General features: G+C 41.6%; 1 protein-coding gene across 6 annotated transcripts in view; it reads right to left on the minus strand.

Annotated features, from left to right (window-relative positions):
- Positions 1–4,681: 4,681 nt before the first annotated feature.
- LOC117962476 (NT-3 growth factor receptor-like) overlaps positions 4,682–23,053 on the minus strand; it is an 81,208-nt gene continuing 62,836 nt past the window's right edge. For 5 of the 6 annotated variants that reach the window (XM_034901482.2, XM_058995619.1, XM_058995616.1 and 2 more), the window contains 6 exons: positions 21,287–21,417; positions 20,295–20,351; positions 16,769–16,941; positions 14,621–14,864; positions 7,323–7,481; positions 4,682–5,418 (listed from right to left, as the gene is read on the minus strand). In XM_034901482.2, the coding sequence (XP_034757373.2) occupies positions 5,233–5,418; positions 7,323–7,481; positions 14,621–14,864; positions 16,769–16,941; positions 20,295–20,351; positions 21,287–21,417 (950 nt within the window). In that variant the 3' untranslated portion in view covers positions 4,682–5,232. The remainder of the gene's footprint in view (positions 5,419–7,322; positions 7,482–14,620; positions 14,865–16,768; positions 16,942–20,294; positions 20,352–21,286; positions 21,418–23,053) is intronic. The other variant, XM_034901483.2, reaches the window with a different exon arrangement.

Below are 23,053 nucleotides of genomic sequence, written 5' to 3' on the forward strand. Positions count from 1 at the left end.
ATACACGGATCCTTATGTAGGACGCTGTTTATTGCCTGGTGGTCTGATGTTCTTCAACGCAGTGGATATGCGGTGCACATTAGAAAAAGATTTATCTGTGCAGAGCAGCTTGACAAACAGGCACTAATACTATACAGACACAGAGCTCCTTGAGGAATGCTGGTGGACCTGAACTAGGCTGCAGTTCAGCTGCACTCCCTGCATATCCTGATATCAGATCACAGAGTGAGTATTGTGCATTGAGAAGCCTGGCTCGCAGCTCTATAGAGCTCACATAGCATTTCTTTAAGATGTAATGTTCTGGCTCTTTGCCTCTCAATTCCACCACTCTCCTGATGATTAACTGTTGACTTGTGGCTGCACCTGATTTTGCTTTATACAATATACCAACAGCCAGAGCTCCATTGTGAGAATGGGTAGCCTTCACTGAAAGCCCTGTTTGACCTTGAGCGATTAGCAAAGCAGCTCATCATATTTATAAGTCATCCCGAGCTCTGAAAACTCATTTCATAAGTCATTTCCGTGGGTTTTTGACAGGGGAAGTCATTAGAATCGCTGCGACCTCCTGAGATGCTGCACTGACAGACTCTTGCCACACTCTCTCTCCTTTGATTATGTTGCCCGTGCCCTGAGTGACAATTCTTTTATTTCTTTTCTTAGCTCCTGACCTAAAAGAGCAAGTCGAGTGCGCATGAAGATGCAGGATTTTTTATTTCTCTCACCATCAATCGAATACTCCTTATGGGTCATTGAACACTGATTAGCTGTGGGGTAAATGGAGTGGAAATGTTAGGTTTTACTGGCCTTTTCAGCGGTACACACACACACACACACACACACACACACACACTGTCATTTCAGGTTGGGATGGGGGGGGGGGGGGGGTCGTGCACGTCATACAGACTCATACCCACCTATCCACACACAACCATGGTACTGTACAACACAAGAATACAGAGTTTGGGCTTTTCACCATCACCATATACACGGGCAGTAGAAGTCAAACCCTGTGCCTTCGACACCAAGAAATACATCCTTACTGTTTGAGCTGTAAGAAATGTTTCACTAAGTTTGGCGAGCAGTTGGTCTCTTCTCCTGAACCTGGATCTCCACAGGAGATGCATGTCTTGAACTTGTCCATTTGTTCATGTCTGAAGTTTGTCTGTTTTTTCCAGACTGATTTGTTCATTGAGATATGAAGCGTAGCGGGCAGCAATTGTTTGCCAACCTTTTCCTCCTGCCAATTCCTCCCTCCTGGGATCATGGACAGCGATATCATTCCAGTGCTTTAGACCATATATATTAATTGTTTCTGAATTGCTGGGATCCTTTTATCAAGCAGAAGCTAATGTAGCCTTGGGGGTTTAATGTAGACTAGACTAAAAAATGAACTGGTTTGACCAGGCCTGCTCATGACCGTTTGATCTCTCTTCAGTGCCTTCAGTTGCTCATTCATGAAAGCGCAATAAAAATGCATTGTTGTATTACAATAAAACAGGATATAGGCTCTTAAACTGGCTCTTTATGTACAATTCCCATTGCACTGATCAAACACATTCTGAATTACTAAGCAATGGGCAAGTGAAATAAGTACGTACTGAAGGAATAGCTTCTGCATCCTGCTTGCGTCCAGACCGGAATTCCACAGCCTGCTGCACAATGTCTAGAAGCTTAATCAACACACCGCTCTACTGGGCACTTCAGTGAAGCTCTATGCGGGTTCAGCAGATCAAGGCAGCGATAAAAGCCATTGAGATGTTCATAAGTTAACAGTAAGGCCTCCAAGTCAATTGTGTTGTACAATTTACATGGATTTGCACTAGGTAGAAAAAAGTGTTTGGCTATCCTTTTATGCAGAGATTTGTCTTAAGAAGTTTTCATGGTGACCAAACAAGACACCCGTCACCACAAGATCTGCCCTGAATACAGCAACGACCTCAAACCAAACCAATGAGATCATTTTGGAGATGCAGACAGGACCTCAAAGTGAAACTGATGTGCTCATATTATGAGATGAAGTGACCAAAGTGTGAAGAAATGGGATCTCTAGGGAAATATTAGAAGATGCAAATGGCAAAAGACAAACTGGAAATCCAAGATGGACTGACCCTTGCTAAAGACATATTGTATCGATCTCAAGGGTTTTGTGAAGATGCATAAATGACTGATGAAGATATTCCAGCTCCAGCCAAAATAGATCTTCAGAATGATTAACTATTTTAACTTCTGTCTCTCTGCTCCTCCTCTATTCATGTTGTTTCATAAAGACAAAGGAAGTGACTGCAATATCCCATAATACACAGCACGAGAGAGTACCCTGACCTCTGTTGCTCGGTTACTGTACACTGCTTGCCTGGCTTGTCCTTTAGAGTTATGCACTTGAATTCTGAATAAACGAGTCTGACTCAGTCACAGATACCACAAACTCCATTGGAACAGTGTGGCCAATTTCTAACAGCAGCAACACAGCAAGATGCATAACATTTTGAATCGGGCTGGGGGCCCCAATCCATTCACTCTGGAGCCCTTTTGATGAGAAATGGCCCCTGCATTATACTGGATCCTGCTCTACATCAACCATGGCATATGGAATAAACAGCTCTGGATAAAGAAAATAAAGCATGACCAAGAAATCAGTAACCCTCCTGTCTTTTCATTCACATGTACAAACAAAGGGTGCCATTCAATCCAATAATATAAAGATAGAATTATATATTCACTACACAAGGCAATAGGCCCATACTTGGGTTTTAAACCTTTTCCACTAAAGATACTCAATACCATTTCACTACAAAAAATCAATAGGACATTTTGAGGAACAAGAAAAACATCTTTGTTCTCAAAAGTGGATAATGTGAAGGCATAGGTAGGCGTGGTTATTATTATCATGAGGCTCATTAGAAGACCCAGTTCTGACGCTATCCTGGGGCAGGAATCCTTTATTCTGGGTTAGTCACTCACTCTGGTTGCAAACTTTGCATTTAAGCCTATGAATCCAATAGTGCACCTGGTTTCATACTGGTTCCATAGATAAATACACTGTAGACCAGATGACCATTCAGTCCAAAATATTCTACAGGTGAATGCCAACATCACAAGGGTTTGGTTGTCAGCCTTTTCAAACGTGAACCCTCATTGTTATGTGGCTGTGTGATGTTTCCAGATGAAAGAGAGATTGCTACACCGTTGCTACACCGTTAGTGCTGTAATCTTTGAAATGGTGCTTCATGGCACAGTATATTACTATTTAGAACCATATTTACTTTATCCCACACCCTAGTATATTTGCTGTGCACAGTATAGTATTCCATTCAGTGTGCTCAATAGCATTCCTAGAATGTTCACTTTAATGGCTGCAAAAAGGTCCTGTGTTCTTCAAGGTCCTGTGTTGTACTCTGGGGTCAGTAGTTGCCCTTGCACTGCACCAGAACAACTAGGAGAAATCTCCACATGATTTAATTAGGTAACACTTGTGTTACTAAACTCACCCATGTTTCTAGAATTGCTATCCAGTTACCACTGCTTCACTTCTAAGAGTTGTTCAGCTTTGGGTGTGTCCATCTACATACAGTAAGTGTCTCTTCTAGGAAATGGTTTAGAAACAGAGCCTGGGATGATTGGTCTGCATTGGAACAGAACCTGCAATGTATGCCAACTCCCTCACTCATGTCATAAAGAGACACTTATTATAAGTATCCTATCATGTTCCTATGTTGACTCTGTGTGTGTGTGTGTGTGTGTGTGTGTGTGTGTGTGTGTCAGTGTGTCTGTGTGTGCGTGTGTGTCAGTGTGTGTCAGTGTGTGTGTGTGCGTCAGTGTGTCAGTGTGTGTGTGTGTCAGTGTGTGCGTCAGTGTGTGTCAGTGTGTGTGTGTCAGTGTGTGTCAGTGTGTGTCAGTGTGTGTGTGCGTCAGTGTGTCAGTGTGTGTGTGTGTCAGTGTGTGCGTCAGTGTGTGTCAGTGTGTGTGTGTGCGTCAGTGTGTGTGTGTGTCAGTGTGTGTCAGTGTGTGTGTGTGCGTCAGTGTGTGTGTCAGTGTGTGTCAGTGTGTGTGTGCGTCAGTGTGTCAGTGTGTGTGTGTCAGTGTGTGTCATTGTGTGTGTGTGTGTCAGTGTGTGTGTGTGTGTGCGTCAGTGTGTGTGTCAGTGTGTGTCAGTGTGTGTGTGTGCGTCAGTGTGTGTGTGTGCGTCAGTGTGTGTGTGTGTTTGTGTGTGTGTGTGTGTGTGTCAGTGTGTGTGTCAATGTGTGTGTGTGTGTGTGTCTCACTTTGTCTTGCTCTGTTCTCTTTATGACCATGTCTGACTTTCCTTTATACAACATTAAAGTCTGGTTACATCTTTTAAATGTAACCAAGTGCTCCAACAGAAGAACGTACATTCTCTGATGCGTACAAAAAAGTTGAAGGAGGTTCTTAAACATTTATAGAAATAACTCAATAACTCACCAGAACTGCACTCCAAGGAACTAAAGAAGCTAACTTGAAAAAGAAAACAAGTCCATATTCAGGAAATAAGTTAACATAATTCTGTGACGGAAATAGAGATTTACAGTATGTACATTCCATTATTAAATTAGGTTGTTTTATTGATTGGTGGCTCCCTCATTCCGAGGGCTCTTATTTTCTCAACTTCTTTTTAATTTTTTTTTTAATAGAAACCCCTCCCCCTCCCCCCCTCCCCCTCCACTCAGGATATCATCTTCTGCACCAAAAAAGTGATCCAGGCAGCAGGGCTTTCTGCAGGAAGTCCTGCCGCTGTGGTGCTTTCCCAACAGGAAGCTGCCGTTTCCGATTTGAGACACTCTCTTAGCAACCAATATGGCGGACATCCACACATGGAAAAGAATAATAAATAAATAAAATAAAAAGCTATAAAATAAAAACAGTGGGGAGTTAACTCTTCTGTTATATTGTCTAAATTCCAAATTGGACCAGTTGTTTTTTTTGTTTGTTTTCTTTTGATGGAGGTCATTTGCAAGGAAAAAGTCCTCTTCATACAGAGTAGAGTTCTGTACATTTCATGTGCAGGTAAACAAAAGCCCAAACTGCATTCCCCTTGGTGTAAAGAAAGGTTATCCAGTGTATTGAAAGGTGTAGCAGGCACTTAAGTCCATCCCCATCTCTTGGTGTTTGACTGTGGAGTAGTAGAGTAAGGTACATATTGTTGTTTGGTTATTCCTGGATCGTGGTTTGTTTTACGCAGGCAGGCAGGCAGGCAGGCAGGCAGGCAGGCCTCCTCTAGCCCAGGATGTCCAGGTACACTGGCGTGGCCTTGCCCAATGCGTACAGGATCTTCTGGATGTCCTTGATGTTTAGTCGCTGCTGCGGTTCCCTCTGCCAGCACCCCAACATCAAGTCGTAAGCCTCCTTTGGGCACACCCGAGGCCTCTCCAGCACCCGGCCTTGCGTGATGCACTCGATTACCTGAGAAAGAAAAAAAAAACACATGGCCGACTATCTGTCTGAACAACTGGTGGGCTGGAATTGTAGTCTGCCTCAAATCTGATGAACTCTTTTCTTTTCTAATTTGAAATGGATGTTTTCAGTGGCTTTTTCATATATATTTTCGTAATTATTTATTTGACATGCTTTGTTTTTTGAGGATTTTAACAATAATACATTTTTTCCCCCATTTCATGGCATATTGTTCTCCATTTGAAGCAAGCAAATTAAAAGACTACCCTTCAGATATTGAGTAGGTAATTTGAAGAGGCTTATAAAATAGTAAGACATGTGAAGCTCATAAACATGTAGGAAAGACCTATGAGTATTGCATTATTGAGAAGGAATGGTGCGAGGAATACATAACACATTTTCTTACAAATTGCCACATCTTGTCTAAAACTGGCTAAACTGCCTTGACCTGTCAGATGAAAACATTTAGCATGTCCCATGAAATAGATATTGGAAAGACAGATATTTACAGGGGGCAAAATATGTATTGTTAAAAAAAAAAAAATTGATATTTCTTTTTTGTATTGCAGGTCTCTTCTCTTCTACGGATTGTAAAACATAACCCAAACTGACGTCATCTAGTTATACACACTATAGTTAATGAACAATCCAGCATAACCAGTAGAAAACAAAACTACATAGCTAACTAACAATCTAAACCATTGAAAGGTATTACTCTCGTTATAATGCATACTCCCATATATATATATATGTACCTCTGTATATATTATACTTAGACCCGAAGAGTAGTTGTAGTTTTACAGCCCTGTACTAAAAAACTAAATATTAATTGGGCCTTGTACTGGGCTTCAAAATTTCTATGATCAAATATTGATGACAGCTATCAAAAACCAGCAGGTGTTTTATACAGCTAGGTTTGTATTCAAATTAATTTCATAAATATGTCTCAATTTGAGACAGGTCGAGGGCAGTTTTAATCAAACACAATCGACTGCGCTATAAAAGGTGAAGTTTGAAAGCATCAAGTCATGCTGCTTCAGTGTCAACACCACTGTATCAATCTTTCATTACAGCACATTCTGGCTGCAATTTTCCTTCCATCAGATACAAGACAACTGCAGTTTGGAGTCTGAGCATGTTTCTGCAGGATATCATTCAGAGCATCTACGCTCCAACCTGAAACTGGAAAACAAAAGGACTACTTGAACCTCCCACACTATAGCCTAGCTCAAGGCTACTCAAACCCACTGCCTTCCACACAACAGTCTTGCACTCTAACCTCTTATACTGCAGTCTAGTGCTCATAGCAATGAGCTACAGTACTCACATTCACTACCGGCTATCTCTAACCCCTTATACTGCAGGCTAGTGCTCATAGCAACGAGCTACAGTACTCTCATTCACTACCGGCTATCTCTAACCCCTTATACTGCAGTCTAGTGCTCATAGCAACGAGCTACAGTACTCACATTCACTACCGGCTATCTCTAACCCCTTATACTGCAGTCTAGTGCTCATAGCAACGAGCTACAGTACTCTCATTCACTACCGTCTACCATTGTCGTTGGGTGCTTTAACCACTGATCTACTCAAACCCACACTTCAGCACATTTCATGGACAGATTGGTACTTAGCTACTCTATCTCCAGCAAGTTGGAAGCAGGTGTATATCCTGTATATTCTGAGTGTTGTAAGTAAAGGAAGGCTGTGTGTTGTATCTCTGTTTCCTCGAGTGTTGTAAGTAAAGGAAGGCTGTGTGTTGTATCTCTGTTCCTCGAGTGTTGTAAGTAAAGGAAGGCTGTGTGTTGTATCTCTGTTCCTTGAGTGTTGTAATTAAAGGAAGGCTGTGTGTTGTATCTCTGTTTCCTCGAGTGTTGCAAGTAAAGGAAGGCTGTGTGTTGTATTTCTGTTACCTCGTTGTTAGCGAGTTGGAACCAGGGCTGCTTCCCGTAGGTGAAAATCTCCCAGAGGATGACTCCGAAACTCCACACGTCGCTCTCCGTGGTGAACTTGCGGTACATGATGCTCTCTGGGGGCATCCAGCGGATTGGCAGCATCGTGTGGCCCCCCACCTGAATATCAGGAAACAGTGAAAATGTGTTAATTTCACTCTTGGTTCACCTTAACGAAGTTGACATCAGGTAGTCTATGATCTGTGCTAATCGGGGTCTGTGACACTCATCATAAACATTTCTTTAAGAAAGAAACAAAACAAAACAGGTGCACATTTTGCCCTGAAATTAAAGAACATGATTTATAATATTTAGAGCTAAATCATAATTTAGATACTCTACATGCCAATGCACTCCTCAAGGAGCCTAACAAGTGACTGCAGAGCTCATCTTTATGGGCATCCTGGTCTTACTGCAGCAGTTATAATTAGTAACGGGTACACAAGTTCAAATGACTTATTCAAGTTCAAATAAGTTAAGAAATTGAAATGGGGGTACGAGAAGAAGAAGCAGCAGCTCAGATATCTGCTCTTGAAAAGGTTTAGAGAGCTGGAGGAGGCCCCTGGGGGCCTCCCAGTCTGAATGTGGAAATCAATGTAGAGGAAGAATGCAGGGCATGGGGAACAGTTCTCAAAATCACATGCCAGCTTTACACTGAGCATGTCCTGAAATCCAGTCCCTTGCTTAGCCTTGCACGGCCAGATATTAATCGATTAAACAGCAGCGCATTAATCATCCTAATGCTCAGCCTTCACTAGGCTGGATTGTTTAGAAATCTATTTCCTATTCATGTCAATTGTATTGTGTTTATCATATCTGCTCTGGGATGAACAGGACTGACATTTCAATAGGACCGTGGATATTGCTGCCTTCAACCCTAAGTGGCAGCTCTGTATTAACGACAGAGCTCATTAACTCTGTGCACACTGCAGGTCAAGGTATTGATTGAGCTTCTGATTTCACTAAAGCATATATTAGCCTACACATTTATTGCTGCCATGATAGTGCCACACGTAACAATGGCATCCCTTTCTCACAGTGTTTACAGACTTGATCTTCGATTTTCTAATTCTACTCCCATAGATGATGATATGCATTATAAATTTGGTTTAATGTATTCATGTATCTGGACTGCCTGTCTCTTGACTCCTGCCGAGGAGTTGTGCGATACAGCATCAAACTCATCTCAAGTATTGTTGTTTTTTAATCTGCTGCTGGGTGCACACATCCTTTTCAGTTCGTGGTGCAGACTTTGCTTTGAGATGTTTTAACTGTACATGCCCATATCCTCTATATCCCCTTGGATCCCCAGCCAAGGTGTGTATGGCACTAAATGCTCTGGGAGCAGCCTTAGGTCATTGAATCGTGTGCTGAAAGAGGCTGTAGGAAGATCCGTGACTCCAGTGGTATCTAGGGGTCTGACTCAAGCACTGGGTTGCTGTTTTGTTACCATGTCTGGGTTAGGAACATGCTAAGTTTCTTTTAAAGCAGTATACATTGGCATTTGCTATTCAATTCTAACCCTTTGTCAAACAAAGCGTTTAAGGTTAGGGTTTGTGTCAGTTTGACTAGGGTTTCATTGATTACCATGAGGGGTGAAAACATTGACATATTTAGATTTTCCAGGTGTTTAGAGAATTTAGAAGATTAGGGTAAGGAGATATGTAAGCAGGAGATATTCCAGGAGCTGCCTGTACCTTTGTTCCAGGTATTTTGCTAAAAGGGAAAATATGCCAGGAGCATCATGAGGATAGAGGGATGTGTTTCTGCACAGAAGCGCTGTAGCTGTGCTCAGTTTTTGGTAGGTTTTGGGTAGGATTATCCTTTAACTGAGTTTCATGTCTCTTACAACTATGCCAGTCCCTTCTATTTCTGTTTAGCTATCGTTTCACAGTGATGTGTGCATGGAATATCTAAGGATGCTGTAAAGACATTTTTTTCTAATTAGGCTGAAATGAAAGAATGTGTACAACAGCAGCATTAGTTTAATAAACACAGGAAGCTCACTAATGGACTGTCTTAACCAACATGTTTTATATGATAATCCGGTTGATGTTTTCCACTGAGTGTGGTCACTGAGTCTGTATTTAGTTAACGTTTGTCTTTCCTTAGTGTTTTGAACTATGGTTAGGTAATCGGCCAATGGAATTTCTCTATTTAGGGCCTGATAACATTCTAGTTTGTTTTGGGATATAATATAATTGTTTCCAATTTTCAGTGTATTTATATTTTAGAGATTTGTCAATTTGTTTTTTTTTGTATTCTGCACGATGTCATTGTTCTCGTTGCAGTGTGTTAGTTTCAGTGCTAGCTGCCCCCAATGGTCTGACTCTGGGGAGAACTGGTTGCTTAGCAGGGCTTTTTGGTGGTAGCTCTGTGTGTCGACCTGGTTCAGAAGGGCCTCCCCTCCCCTCCAAAATATGAGAGAGAAATCGAAGACCCATCTATCAGACATATTCCAGGAGGCAAGATGTGTGAGAGAGGACCGATCTATCAGACTCCATTTAGACACATTCTAGGAGGCAGGATGTGTGAGAGAGGACCGATCTATCAGACTCCATTTAGACACATTCTAGGAGGCAGGATGTCCCCGGCCAGGATTGAAAGGTCTCCTTGCAAAACTAATGTTGTGTGAGAATCCATCACTGAGCCCGTCACGCTCCCAGGAGCACATATTTTGATAGATCTTCTCCCCATTATGGCCAAAAATACTAATAAAACAGGAAAGTTGTAGACTGCGGTGCGCACTGCTGTTCTGATCACAGTATTAAATATTAATAACATGAGTGTGACTTCTCATATAGTAAATAACATCAAGCCTCTCTTTAGTTCAGACACACACATAAGCAGATGCATGTATATGAAGCATGTATGTGACTGGTTTGTTAAACACATGTATTGCTGTTATCAAGGGGATTCGGTTCAGCCCCTTCACATGCACTGTTAATGAGCTGAGATTTTTCTCAGCCAGAATCACTCCAGATCCGTGAGTAAAAAAACTAAAACCTGCAGCTGAATTCATAGATCACTGCAATCTGATGGCATGTTACCCTTCTAGCCTGCCACAGCAGAGTTAGGAACCTGCAGTCTAACTATAACTGTTCCAATTGGCCCAGCAAATTGCACATGTTGGTAGTTTATCTGTTATTGGTCACAACCTGATGATCTGTTGATGATACGGGACCTGCAGTAACTGTCTACATTACACTTTACATCATGCTTCTCACTAATGGTTATTTGTCTCTGCTCTGGTGTCTGCCTGCTGCTCCACAGTAAATCCCTTGGGTCCTGCAAGGAATCTGCTGATTGGAACAGTAGTACTTTGTTGGTTTTCACTTCCCTGCTACAAGGCAGACTGTTCCAATACCTGCTCTGTTCAGTTCAGTGCTGGGTGCTCCTCTGCATCCCAATCTACAGCAGCAGTGCTTTGTAAATGAATGTGTTTCACATTGGGAGCAGGGAATTGCTCTGTATAGAAGCCCCTGCTGTGCGTTCTGATAGTGGCATGGCAACCGCACACTGTTTCTCAGAGAGATTGAATTTAAATACAGCCCCCCCCCAGGAACAGCGGCTCCGCTGTGCTCTGTTACTCCCCCCGCAACGGGGCCCATTTGCCTCCCCCTGAACAAGCAAGGGATTGCAGCGCTGTGCATTTCCACTGCTACCGCTTACATGCTTCTACACACTTCAATATTATTGGATGCAGTAAAAAAAATATTGAATCTTGATTTGTAAATATGCTTATAAACGCAGAGAGTGTGGGAGGCTATCAAGGTACATAAATGAGCAACGCTTTGTACATTTCTGCATTAATATACAACTAACTGTTAAGGTTACATAAATATAAATGAAAGATTAAAAAGATGAGTTCACATAAAAGTATACTATGTTAATACAAATCCTGTAGCTAGCATACACACACACACACACACACATATATATATATATATATATATATATATATATATATATATATATATATATATATATATACAGCTCTGGAAAAAATTAAGAGACCACTGCAAAATTATCAGTTTCTCTGGTTTTACTATTTATAGGTATGTGTTTGGGTAAAATGAACATTTTTGTTTTATTCTATAAACTACTGACAACATTTCTCCCAAATTCCAAATAAAAATATTGTCATTTAGAGCATTTATTTGCAGAAAATGACAACTGGTCAAAATAACAAAAAAGATGCAGTGTTGTCAGACCTTGAATAATGCAAAGAAAATAAGTTCATATTCATTTTTAAACAACACAATACTAATGTTTTAACTTAGGAAGAGTTCAGAAATCAATATTTGGTGGAATAACCCTGATTTTCAAGCACAGCTTTCATGCGTCTTGGCATGCTCTCCACCAGTTGATCACATTGATGTTGGGTGACTTTATGCCACTCCTGGCGCAAAAATTCAAGCAGCAGAAGGAAGCAAGTTTTCTTCCAGGACAACCTTGTACTTGGCTTGATTCATGCGTCCTTCACAAAGACAAATTTGCCCGATTCCAGACTTGCTGAAGCACCCCCAGATGAGTCAAATTTTCAGCTTTGCCCAACACCTGGTCGTCTAATGGTTAGACGGAGACCTGGAGAGGCCTACAAGCCACTGTGTCTCGCACCCACTGTGAAATGTGGTGGAGGATCGGTGATGATCTGGGGGTGCTTCAGCAAGGCTGGAATCAGGCAGCTTTGGCATGAATCAAGCCAAGTACAAGGTTGTCCTGGAAGAAAACTTGCTTCCTTCTGCTCTGACAATGTTCCCCAACTCTGAGGATTGGTTTTTCCAGCAGGACAATGCTCCATGCCACACAGCCAGGTCAATCAAGGTGTGGATGGAGGACCACCAGATCAAGACCCTGTCATGGCCAGCCCAATCTCCAGACCTGAACCCCATTGAAAACCTCTGGAATGTGATCAAGAGGAAGATGGATGGTCACAAGCCATCAAACAAAGCCGAGCTGCTTGAATTTTTGCGCCAGGAGTGGCATAAAGTCACCCAACATCAATGTGAACAACTGGTGGAGAGCATGCCAAGACGCATGAAAGCTGTGCTTGAAAATCAGGGTTATTCCACCAAATATTGATTTCTGAACTCTTCCTAAGTTAAAACATTAGTATTGTGTTGTTTAAAAATGAATATGAACTTATTTTCTTTGCATTATTCAAGGTCTGACAACACTGCATCTTTTTTGTTATTTTGACCAGTTGTCATTTTCTGCAAATAAATGCTCTAAATGACAATATTTTTATTTGGAATTTGGGAGAAATGTTGTCAGTAGTTTATAGAATAAAACAAAAATGTTCATTTTACCCAAACACATACCTGTAAATAGTAAAACCAGAGAAACTGATAATTTTGCAGTGGTCTCTTAATTTTTTCCAGAGCTGTATATGAGATAATCTACGAATCTACCTGTATGTCTGCATACAAACACCTATCATTGTACTCAAGCCCATCTATTTGCAAGCACCCCTAACTCATCTCCATCTCACAGCTGCCTCCAGGGAGTGATGTATTCCTCATCGCTTCATATTAAACACACTGGAATTGTGTTGATGTTATCCCCACGCTCCATGTCATTATTCACCTGGGAGCCACTCCAGAAGCAATCTCAGAGAACAGCTTGGTTTTGTCTGCTGGACCCCATGCAGGAATAGTGTGGATATAAAAAGTCAAGGGGTCAATCTGTGTCCATTATACAGTATCTGTCATTCTATATAGCTGGACATCATTATTGGAGAGGCACATTATCTTATAAATGAAAAAAAGAGGTTGGGTTTAAACAAATGTAAAAAAAAAAAAAAAAAGGAATGACTCTAAATGATTTTTCCCTGGTACATTCCACCCACTTCCTTCGCTGGGTAAATTAGCGCTAGCATCCTGCTAATTAGCTGAAGCACACTCGTAAACAATTTAAATGGGCTAAACAGCGAGGCAAATGTCATCACTATCACCTTGGGCAGAGTGGCAAAACAATTACAATTAGCAGACACTGAAAAAATATCATAAAATAACAGACTAATTATGAACGTAATTCCATTTGATGTCATGGCTTCATCAGAGGCAGCCCTGTTAAGACAAATTAAAGACCTTTTGGTTGGAAAATGAAGAGGATCACAGAGATGTGTTTTCCAGCCGGTTAGAGTAATGCTTAGATCAGTCTGTGTGGAGATCACAAAGCCGACTTGATGAGACTCATTCAGAGCTCTCAGAGGGGACAGGCCATGCTGTTTACTGGACTGCTGGGCTGCAGCAACAAGGTATTTCCCAGATGTGGCTGCAGCTGTCAATGTACACCTACTTTAAATCACGGAGGTTAATGCACATGGCTTTGGCCATATCACCTGTTACCACATGACTGTCACAAACCTATTAAGAATAAACTGCTGATACTGTAGGTGTAACAGTGGATCTAAACAAGCAGACCTCCCATCTAACTCAATCCCAGCATGGTGTGTGGGCCCTGGGACTGCTCCTCTACCACTAAGGGCATACAAATAACAGCAGCTGCAAGGCTTTCACACTTAAAACGAAACACGATCCAACTAGGTAGTCTATAAAGCAGTGCTGCTCTGCATGCGTCACCATGACAAGACCAACGTCAAATCCCTGGCAGGCAGGAGTGACATGAAGATGGATCTTACAATAATCCCAGCTCCTGATCCCAATGCACACCTCTCCTGGTGCACAGAGTTGAACACACGTCAATATCGGCAGTCAGCACCGTGAGTACTGGGCAGCTTCTCCCATCAATTTAAAAAAGCGCTCAAAGGCAACCATCTTGTGGACTAATTTTAATAAATATGTAAATGGATTATAAATGCATCTAAATAGGTGTGTTGCAAGTCTTTGCAGAGCTAAAAGAAAAAACCATAAACACAGCAAACTAATGATTCCCTTAATAAAATACTTTTTATCACCACTCATGATGCTCACAGTCTTTTTGTTGAAGAGAAGTCAGATACTTACATGGGTTTCTCACTGCAAGCAGGTGAACATAGTCCTACCTGAAGGGCTTGGATTGTGCTGATAGAAGTGAATGCTGACGGGATGGAATCAGCCAGGTAAGAGTGTGAACATAGTCCTACCTGAAGGGCTTTGATTATGCTGATAGAAGTGAATGTTGGTGGGATGGAATCAGCCAGGTAAGCTGAATTGTATTTTATTACCCCTATGGAATGTGTAGGGTAGGTGTGCTTCCTGTACAAGGTGCAGATAGTTCATATCTCGGTACACTGCAGTAAATAAAAGCCTCACCCTGTAGTAGTCGGTGCTGTAGATGTCCCGGGACATGCCGAAGTCCCCAATCTTCACCAGCAGGTTGTTGCCCACCAGGCAGTTTCTGGTGGCCAAGTCACGGTGGACAAAGTGCTGGGAGGCCAGGTACACCATTCCTGAGGAGATCTGCATGGCGACGTGCAGCATCTGAGACAAGCCCAGCTCCCCCTGAGCCTGGTGAGCCTGCCCATCCACCAGGATCATTGCGTCAGGCCCGTGGGCTCTGGGGACACAATAATACACAGCATCATGCTGTTAGGTGTGGAGGAGCTGGAGACAAAGTCAGCACATCCCCTGGGCCCAGCCAAACCAAAATAAACACAAGTTCTCCATATTATATTGTTTTCATCTTTTTAGTGTATGTAAACCCTTTAGAGCACGTACAGTCAAGGCTCCTAATTGCGTATTTCCATGTATACCGGTAATAGGTGCTGTGTCAGAACAAATGAAGTAAATAATAACTTTGGAAAGTATGAAAATCGAATGGAATGGAAGAATCCACCTTTCATAAACATAATGTGGTATATAAACATGATTGTTTATGATCGAGTGCTTTGCATGCAGTTCTCTCTAGTTTAATAGTATCTCATACAAACACTGCTCGGAAAACCGTGCATTCCTGCAATGCAACCCCATCACTACAGCCACTAAACTTATAACGTTTTAATAGAATAAATTCATGAACATTTCATTACAACACAACTTCGGCAGTCTGTTATTTTATAGACCTCCTACATTGTCAAATTCTGGAAAAATTTCATTTGACGCCAGTAAAAGCAACATATAAACTGATACTGATAGGAACAGATACTAAGGCTATTAAGAGCCTGTCAGTGTGGGATTCTCTTTATCTCTTTGTGCTCCAGTATCTCATCCTCCACAGCTCTCCGAGAATGGAAATTTGAGGCTATACCCAGAGCTGCTTTCGTTTTCCCATTGTCGTCATGCCTTCTCAGCCATTGGCCCCTGTCTTTGGAATACATCTCATGAAACGGTAACTTTCTAATTGAACTTTGAATGGGTTGCTTTTCTTTGACTGCTATGAGATTGTGCTTTTTAAGTAATATAATGTATTACAGTCGGTTCTAAATCAATTAAAAGGAGTTAAAAAGGAAGATAAAGGTAAAAACATAATAATGAACAGTAACACTTTAAATTATTATTTATTTCTTAGCAGACACCCTTATCCAGGGCGACTTACAAGATACATTATTTTTACATACAAGTACCCATTTATACAGTTGGGTTTTACTGGAGCAATCTAGGTAAAGTACCTTGCTCAAGGGTACAGCAGCAGTGTCCCCTACCTGGGATTGAACCCACGACCCTCCAGTCAAGAGTCCAGAGCCCTAACCACTACTCCACACTGCTGCTCTTACTGGTATGACACATCTCTTTTGATAAGTCATTCTAAGGGGAAAGTCGGTGGCACATTGCGACATTATCTCTGGTTAGAGTCAAGGACTTGGTTCCTGGATTCATGGAGTTTGAGTATAAGAGCAACACGTAATGCAATCTCCATATGCAACGCACAGTATGCTGATAATAAAAAGGGCTGTTTCCTGCAGAAACCCAGAGCTTCAGATGGTCTGGAGTGAGCTCAAACAACTCTGGCTAACAGTGCTGCGTTTTTGACACTGCTGAGAACTTGGATGTGCTTTCATCAGACAGCTGTTTATGTAGGCTTCTGAAGACTGGCGTGTGGGACACTTCACTGGGTTTATGTGATGTGTGTTCGGCGTGTAAATCACAGATTTCTTTTTTAAATCAAGCAGTTTTAACTGCCAAGTTCTCAAGTACTGTACATGACTTCTGTGAGTTTTAATTTGTGAGTTTTATTTCAGATTTAAGAATGGATTTCTGCAGGTTACTATACTTTCAAATTTCTATTTATGAAAGTCACTGTAAATAATTATATTTCAGTTATAGTTTGAATATATTACATTGAACCCTTAATTAACTATAACCACTGGAGATTATCTCAGCCGCATGCCTTTCAGTGTCTTATTGCTTACAAACAGTGAGAGGCATTAGAGACTCACTGCTGCATAATGGCATGCCCTTGGTAATGAAACGTTAGCATATCTGAGGCCCTGACAGCGCAATGCATTGGCTGCTGCGCAGTACCTGAGGAACTTGTTGAGGTCTCCGTGCTTCATGTACTCGAACACCATGATGAGGGGGTCCCCATCCACACACACCCCATAGAACTTCACTATGTGTTCATGCTGCAGGTTGGTCAGGAGCTCGGCTTCCCGCTGGAAATCCTTCCGCGCAGAGATCGTCGGGTCCTTCAGGGTCTGGAACAGAGAGACACAGACACAGTGATCACGCTGTCTCTGGCTTCTGATTCAGTGCCATGTAATGCACGCAATCCAGCTCTACTGTATAATGAACACATCACTGTAAGAGACTGGGGATCAGAGGACCATGAAGGAGGCACCAGGGCTCCTGTCAGGGCACTCAGAGCTCTACTGCATAATGAACACATCACTGTAAGAGACTGGGGATCAGAGGACCATGGAGAATGCACCAGGGCTCCTGTCAGGGCAATCTGAGCTCTACTGCATAATGAACACATCACTGTAAGAGACTGGGGATCAGAGGACCATGGAGAATGCACCAGGGCTCCTGTCAGGGCAATCTGAGCTCTACTGTATAATGAACACATCACTGTAAGAGACTGGGGATCAGAGGACCATGGAGAATGCACCAGGGCTCCTGTCAGGGCAATCTGAGCTCTACTGTATAAAGAACACGTCACTGTAGGAGACTGGGGATCAGAGGACCATGGAGAATGCACCAGGGCTCCTGTCAGGGCAATCTGAGCTCTACTGTATAAAGAACACGTCACTGTAGGAGACTGGGTATCAGAGGACCATGGAGAATGCACCAGGGCTCCTGTCAGGGCAATCTGAACTCTACTGTATAATGAACACATCACTGTAAGAGACTGGGGATCAGAGGACCATGGAGAATGCACCAGGGCTCCTGTCAGGGCAATCTGAGCTCTACTGTATAATGAACACGTCACTGTAAGAGACTGGGGATCAGAGGACCATGAAGGATGCACCAGGGCTCCTGTCAGGGCAATCGGAGCTCAAGTGTGCCTTTAACTGCACCCTCTACAGCAGTACATGTACAAGTACAGTCCCTCCCAATGATGCACCACAGCTTCACTTTTCAAACATGCCAACTTCAAGACACCTGGAATGTGTGCTGTACAAAATAATACTTGAATGTGTTTGTTTTTGCTTTCCTGACATTATAGTGTTGCCAATGACCATCTTCGTTTTAATCAAGTGGGTTTAAAAAACACCTTGACCGTTTCATGGTAAGGAAGCTGTTTAAAATCATACAAATGCAATCTTCTTGTTTTGTAATAGCCAGCCAGTGTGGATAGCCAGCCAGACAGACTGACAGAGAGAAGAGACCTTTCAAGAGCATCTCCTTGTGGAGAGGTGAAGCTGTGTTTTCAAAGCAGAGCTGCATTGCTTGACAGGGAAGCAGCAGCTAATGCAGTGTGCCCTGTGCAGCACTCTAAGAAACCATTACTTTCTAATTGAGTTTTAGCAACACATGGTATGATTTTATTTGAATTAAGGAACTCCCAGCGGACTCTCTATCCCGAGTCTGGGAATATTTAGATGGATGACGGCTGTGCTGCACAGATGGCAAGTCATCCATCCCTATTTGGGACAAGCTGCCCTCAGAGCCTGCCATAGTACCAGAGGCCTGTCACCTTCATACACCTCTGTATAACAGGCACATGTACATCCTCTATGAAAATGTATTGTATATACACATCATATATGCATACGCTTATGAGAGGATATTACTCTCTCTCTCTCTATCGACCCTTGTATTCCACAAGTAAAAGATCATCAAAGGCCTTTCTTGAGGCTGCAGCGACTCCCTAACGACACTCCAGTAGATAACAGGACAGGTTTCCTCAAAGGAGTTTAAATATTTCATACCAGCTTTCTTCGAGTTTAAACAGAATAGCTAATGGACACTGCTGGGATGCCATATAAGTGCACTTAATCCCATCCACAGCTCCCTTTGTAACTGCAGCCCTATCATGAATTGACTAATTCATGATTCAATCAATCCTTTGATTACTATGCACTACAGCACTACTGAAACGTTTATTTGAAAAGTTCTTCTTGGTAAACTTGCAGTTTTCCCATGCTTTTCCCATGGTTATACTGCATTTATCATAGTTTACTGTGGTTTACCTGTTTATTAAAATGCTTTCCCATACATCTCTGTGCTTTTCAATGCTTCCCTATGCTTTACCATACCTCTCTGTGTCTTACAATGCTTCCCTATGCTTTATCAAACCTCTCTGTGCTTTACAATGCTTCCCTATGCTTTACCATACCTCTCTGTGCTTTTCAATGCTTCCCTATGCTCTACCATACCTCTCTGTGCTTTACAATGCCTCCCTGTGCTTTACCATGCTGTATTATGTACTCAGAAAGAGACTGGGAGCTGATGGTTAGTGGGTGATGCCTGTGCCTTACTATATATTAACAACACATTTAATCTCAAGCACCGCACTGAGCTATATATATATATATATATATATATATATATATATATATATATATATATATATATATATATATATATAGAGCAGTGTTAGAAACAGATCCTAGCAACAACCTTTGGAATTCTTTTAATGTGATTCTCAGAAATAATTACACAAAGTGAGCTGTAATGTGTTCCAGCAGCATTGTGTACCGATTAGTATCAAAATATTGTTTTAACAAAGTGGATTTCAACCCATGGATGTCAGAAATGTGACGTCATAATCTTAATGACGAAGGGCTCCTTACACAATGAACCACAATCCAATGGGGTTCTTCCACTGCAATCCCAACACCCTAAACTGAGGGGATCAGACACATACACCACCGCCACCTGCTGGACATGCAGCATTAGCACATGCTGTAGAGTTCTGGAGGACACTCAATAACATCAGGTTAGTGTAACAATTGAACCCATCACTTGTGATTGTAAATCAGCAAGATGCATTAGTGTCTTTAAAAAATCAAAGTTTAAACAACATGTACTGTGAGTTTGATCATGCTCAGTCCTCCAGAGGTGTCTCCACTGTGAAGTACTGCAAGAGACGGGACAATTCTCCATTAAAACATAGAACATTAAGTCACAATGACAATCTTGCTCCGCTAAATTGCACTGCTTGTGCAAAGGAATGATAATCATGCAGGTTTGTTAAAAAAAAACAAGAAAACAACAAAATAATTGAACCCCATAATTGTTCTCTATGTATAGTTCTTCCCACTGTGCAAATATATATATATATATATATATATATATATATATATATATATATATATATATATTTCTGTGAAATCCAAAAATACAGAATCAGAAAAACAGTTCAATGTAATCAGATTTCATGGTTACAGTTCTGAAAAATAAAATAAACACATAAATATTTCTGGCCTCAGTTGCTTTGTTGACACCATGCATGCACTGGTTTTCGGTGCTACTGCTGGAAAGTTACCTTAACTGGGGCAACAAACCCTAAATAATTAAGCAGGAATATGTTAGTTTATAGCAGATCCCGGGTGTGCTGGCGAAAGTGAACACGGAGCAGCTCACAGAAATGAAAGAATAGTACCTGTGGAAAGTGGGGTCCCATCTCAATTAATGGCTGATAGTAGGCGGATCCAGGAACCTGAAAGAGCGGGTAATGGTGGGTATTATCTGGTGGCAGTTTGCTTTGGCAGGCAGGTCACGACCCGCACATCTCTATAAGGAATCTCCTGTGTGATTCTCCATAAGGAATATCCTGTGTGATTCTCTATAAGGAATCTCCTGTGCAAATCTCTATAAGGAATCTCCTGTGTGAGTCTCTATAAGGAATCTCCTGTGCGAGTCTCTATAAGGAATCTCCTTCGTGATTCTCTATAGGAATCTCCTGTGTGATTCTCTATAAGGAATCTCCTGTGTGATTCTCTATAAGGAATCTCCTGTGCAAGTCTCTATAAGGAATCTCCTGTGTGAGTCTCTATAAGAAATCTCCTTCGTGATTCTCTATAAGGAATCTCCTGTGTGATTCGCTGTAAGGAATCTCCTGTGTGATTCTCTATAAGGAACCTCCTGTGCAAGTCTCTATAAGGAATCTCCTGTGTGAGTCTCTATAAGAAATCTCCTTCGTGATTCTCTATAAGGAATCTCCTGTGTGATTCGCTGTAAGGAATCTCCTGTGTGAGTCTCTATAAGGAATCTCCTGTATGAGTCTCTATAAGGAATCTCCTTTGTTATTCTCTATAGGAATCTCCTGTGTGATTCTCTAGAAGGCATCTCCTGTGTGATTCTCCAAACCGAAGCAAGGCCTTAGGCAGGGACTCCATCCTGCTCTTGTAAACCCAGCTTTGAAAAGCGTACGACAAGACTGAGCTGCACTGCTGTTTGCTGGGTTAGAGCATAGCAACCGAGACAGAGTTTAACATATTACAAAGGCCACTGTTAGCAAACTGCTTACTGTGGTTGTAAAAAAAAAAAAAAGGTCAGTTATGTTTGAACTAGTTTACTACGAGACGACTATTGGCACCAACTAGTGAAATCGAGCAGCTGTTGCAGCCCTAAAGCAAGCTTGTTGGAACTTACCTTGACAGCCACTAACATCTTCTCCTTCGTGGGGGACAGGTTGTAGCATTCTGCCAGGAAGACCTTTCCAAAGGCCCCTTCCCCCAGCTCTCGCTTCAGCACGATGTCTCTGCGCTTGATGTACTGCACGTCTACAGAGCAAGATGAGAGTGAGACAAGTTCACCGTCCTGTAGAGTTAGACCATATTCACTGCAGCTAAACTACAGCGGAGCGTCATCACACAAACAGCAGCATCATCTCAACATGAATGTGTGCATGTGCAATCCTCTAATTACACAGCCTATTAGTCTAATTACATCAACTGCTGTTTGTCTATTTAAACACAGAATAAGAAGTGGCTATCAGTACAAGATGACTGCAAGTAGGTAAGCCCACACCCAGTCAGAAACAGAATGAACAGCTATGGCCAGAAGCTTTGCATTACTCTGAAGAAGTAACGGATTTTGCTTTACTTGCATAAAGTCGATTGAAACCTGCTGAATAATGTTACATTAACATATGGAATTACACACCGCTTTGTAGTTTTTCATATACTTAATGAAAAACTGACAAAAATTGACATTTCGAAATCTAACATGAAATACTGTACTACTATTATGGCTTCCGGTTGACTTTTGCAAAATCATTTTGTAGATTATTTGATTACATGATATGAAATAAAATACCTAAATTATGTTCATGTAGTTTTTTTTTTTTTTTTTTTTAATGATGTCTCAATCCTAAAATTGTAAGTGATGCAAAAGCTGTAGAGTTCTCTACAATCACCTGGGCCAGCACCCTTTCAGTGAAGCCCAGCAGAGAGTTCCCTACAATCACCTGGAACAGCACCCTGTCAGTGAATAAATGATTACATGATTAATCCAGCCACAGGTGTATAAGAGAGGCGTTCACAGGTGCTAGTTTAGAATGAGTAGAGTTAGGGTTGGTGATAGAGGTGGAGGTCCATGTTTATGTCCTGCACTCATTCGTGAGTTTTTGTAAACCATTTTGTTTTGGCCCTTGTGCTGTTTATTTTGTGACGTGTGTTTTGTGAAGTGTTTTGTCTGTGTTATTTTTGGTTATTTGTTTATTAAAACTGTGCACTGGCGCATTTAACTTGCAGCTTTCTGTGTGTGACTCTCTCCCTGCAAATAACATCTGGGCTCTGACGTTGCTGCGCCACAGGGCCTATGCAGACTAAAGATGCATTATTGCAAACAGCCTTGCAGTTTCTATCCCCTAAAGTAAGTAGTTCCTTTCTAGCTTTTAAAAGAGCGATAAAAGGCATTTCTTTATATAAATCAGTGCACCTGTTTAAAAACACATTATTTATTTAGTGTTGTGTGACCGTCATGTTTTGTTGTTGCTGCTGCTTTCACCATTCTTCTCCTGAGAACAGCATGCTATTGGTGTATTCAGGATATACTCATTTCTGATTGTTCCCACCATTGCTTACTCCAACCACTGCACAATACCAGATGCCAAAAAATCCCTTATTTAAGATCGATTTTCACTTCACTGCTGCGTTCAAAATCCAGAGAGGATACTTTATAGCACCAGCCTGCACAGATTTCAAATAACATCCGGGACATATCTTATACTAGAATGTAAACTGGAAACTCCTTCCCTTCTGAGACAAAAAACACAACAGGTTTACAAAAGGCTGTTTTCTTAATCCTCTCGCTCAGTGCAGGAAGTTGCTGAGTCTGTTTATCACTGGCTCCATGAAAAGCACCCTGATTTAGATTCATGTTGGTTTTGTGCATAGAAATGAAATAAAGATGAAT

The sequence above is a fragment of the Acipenser ruthenus genome, chromosome 21 (genome assembly GCF_902713425.1).
Source record: "Acipenser ruthenus chromosome 21, fAciRut3.2 maternal haplotype, whole genome shotgun sequence".
Classification (NCBI taxonomy): Eukaryota; Metazoa; Chordata; class Actinopteri; order Acipenseriformes; family Acipenseridae; genus Acipenser; species Acipenser ruthenus.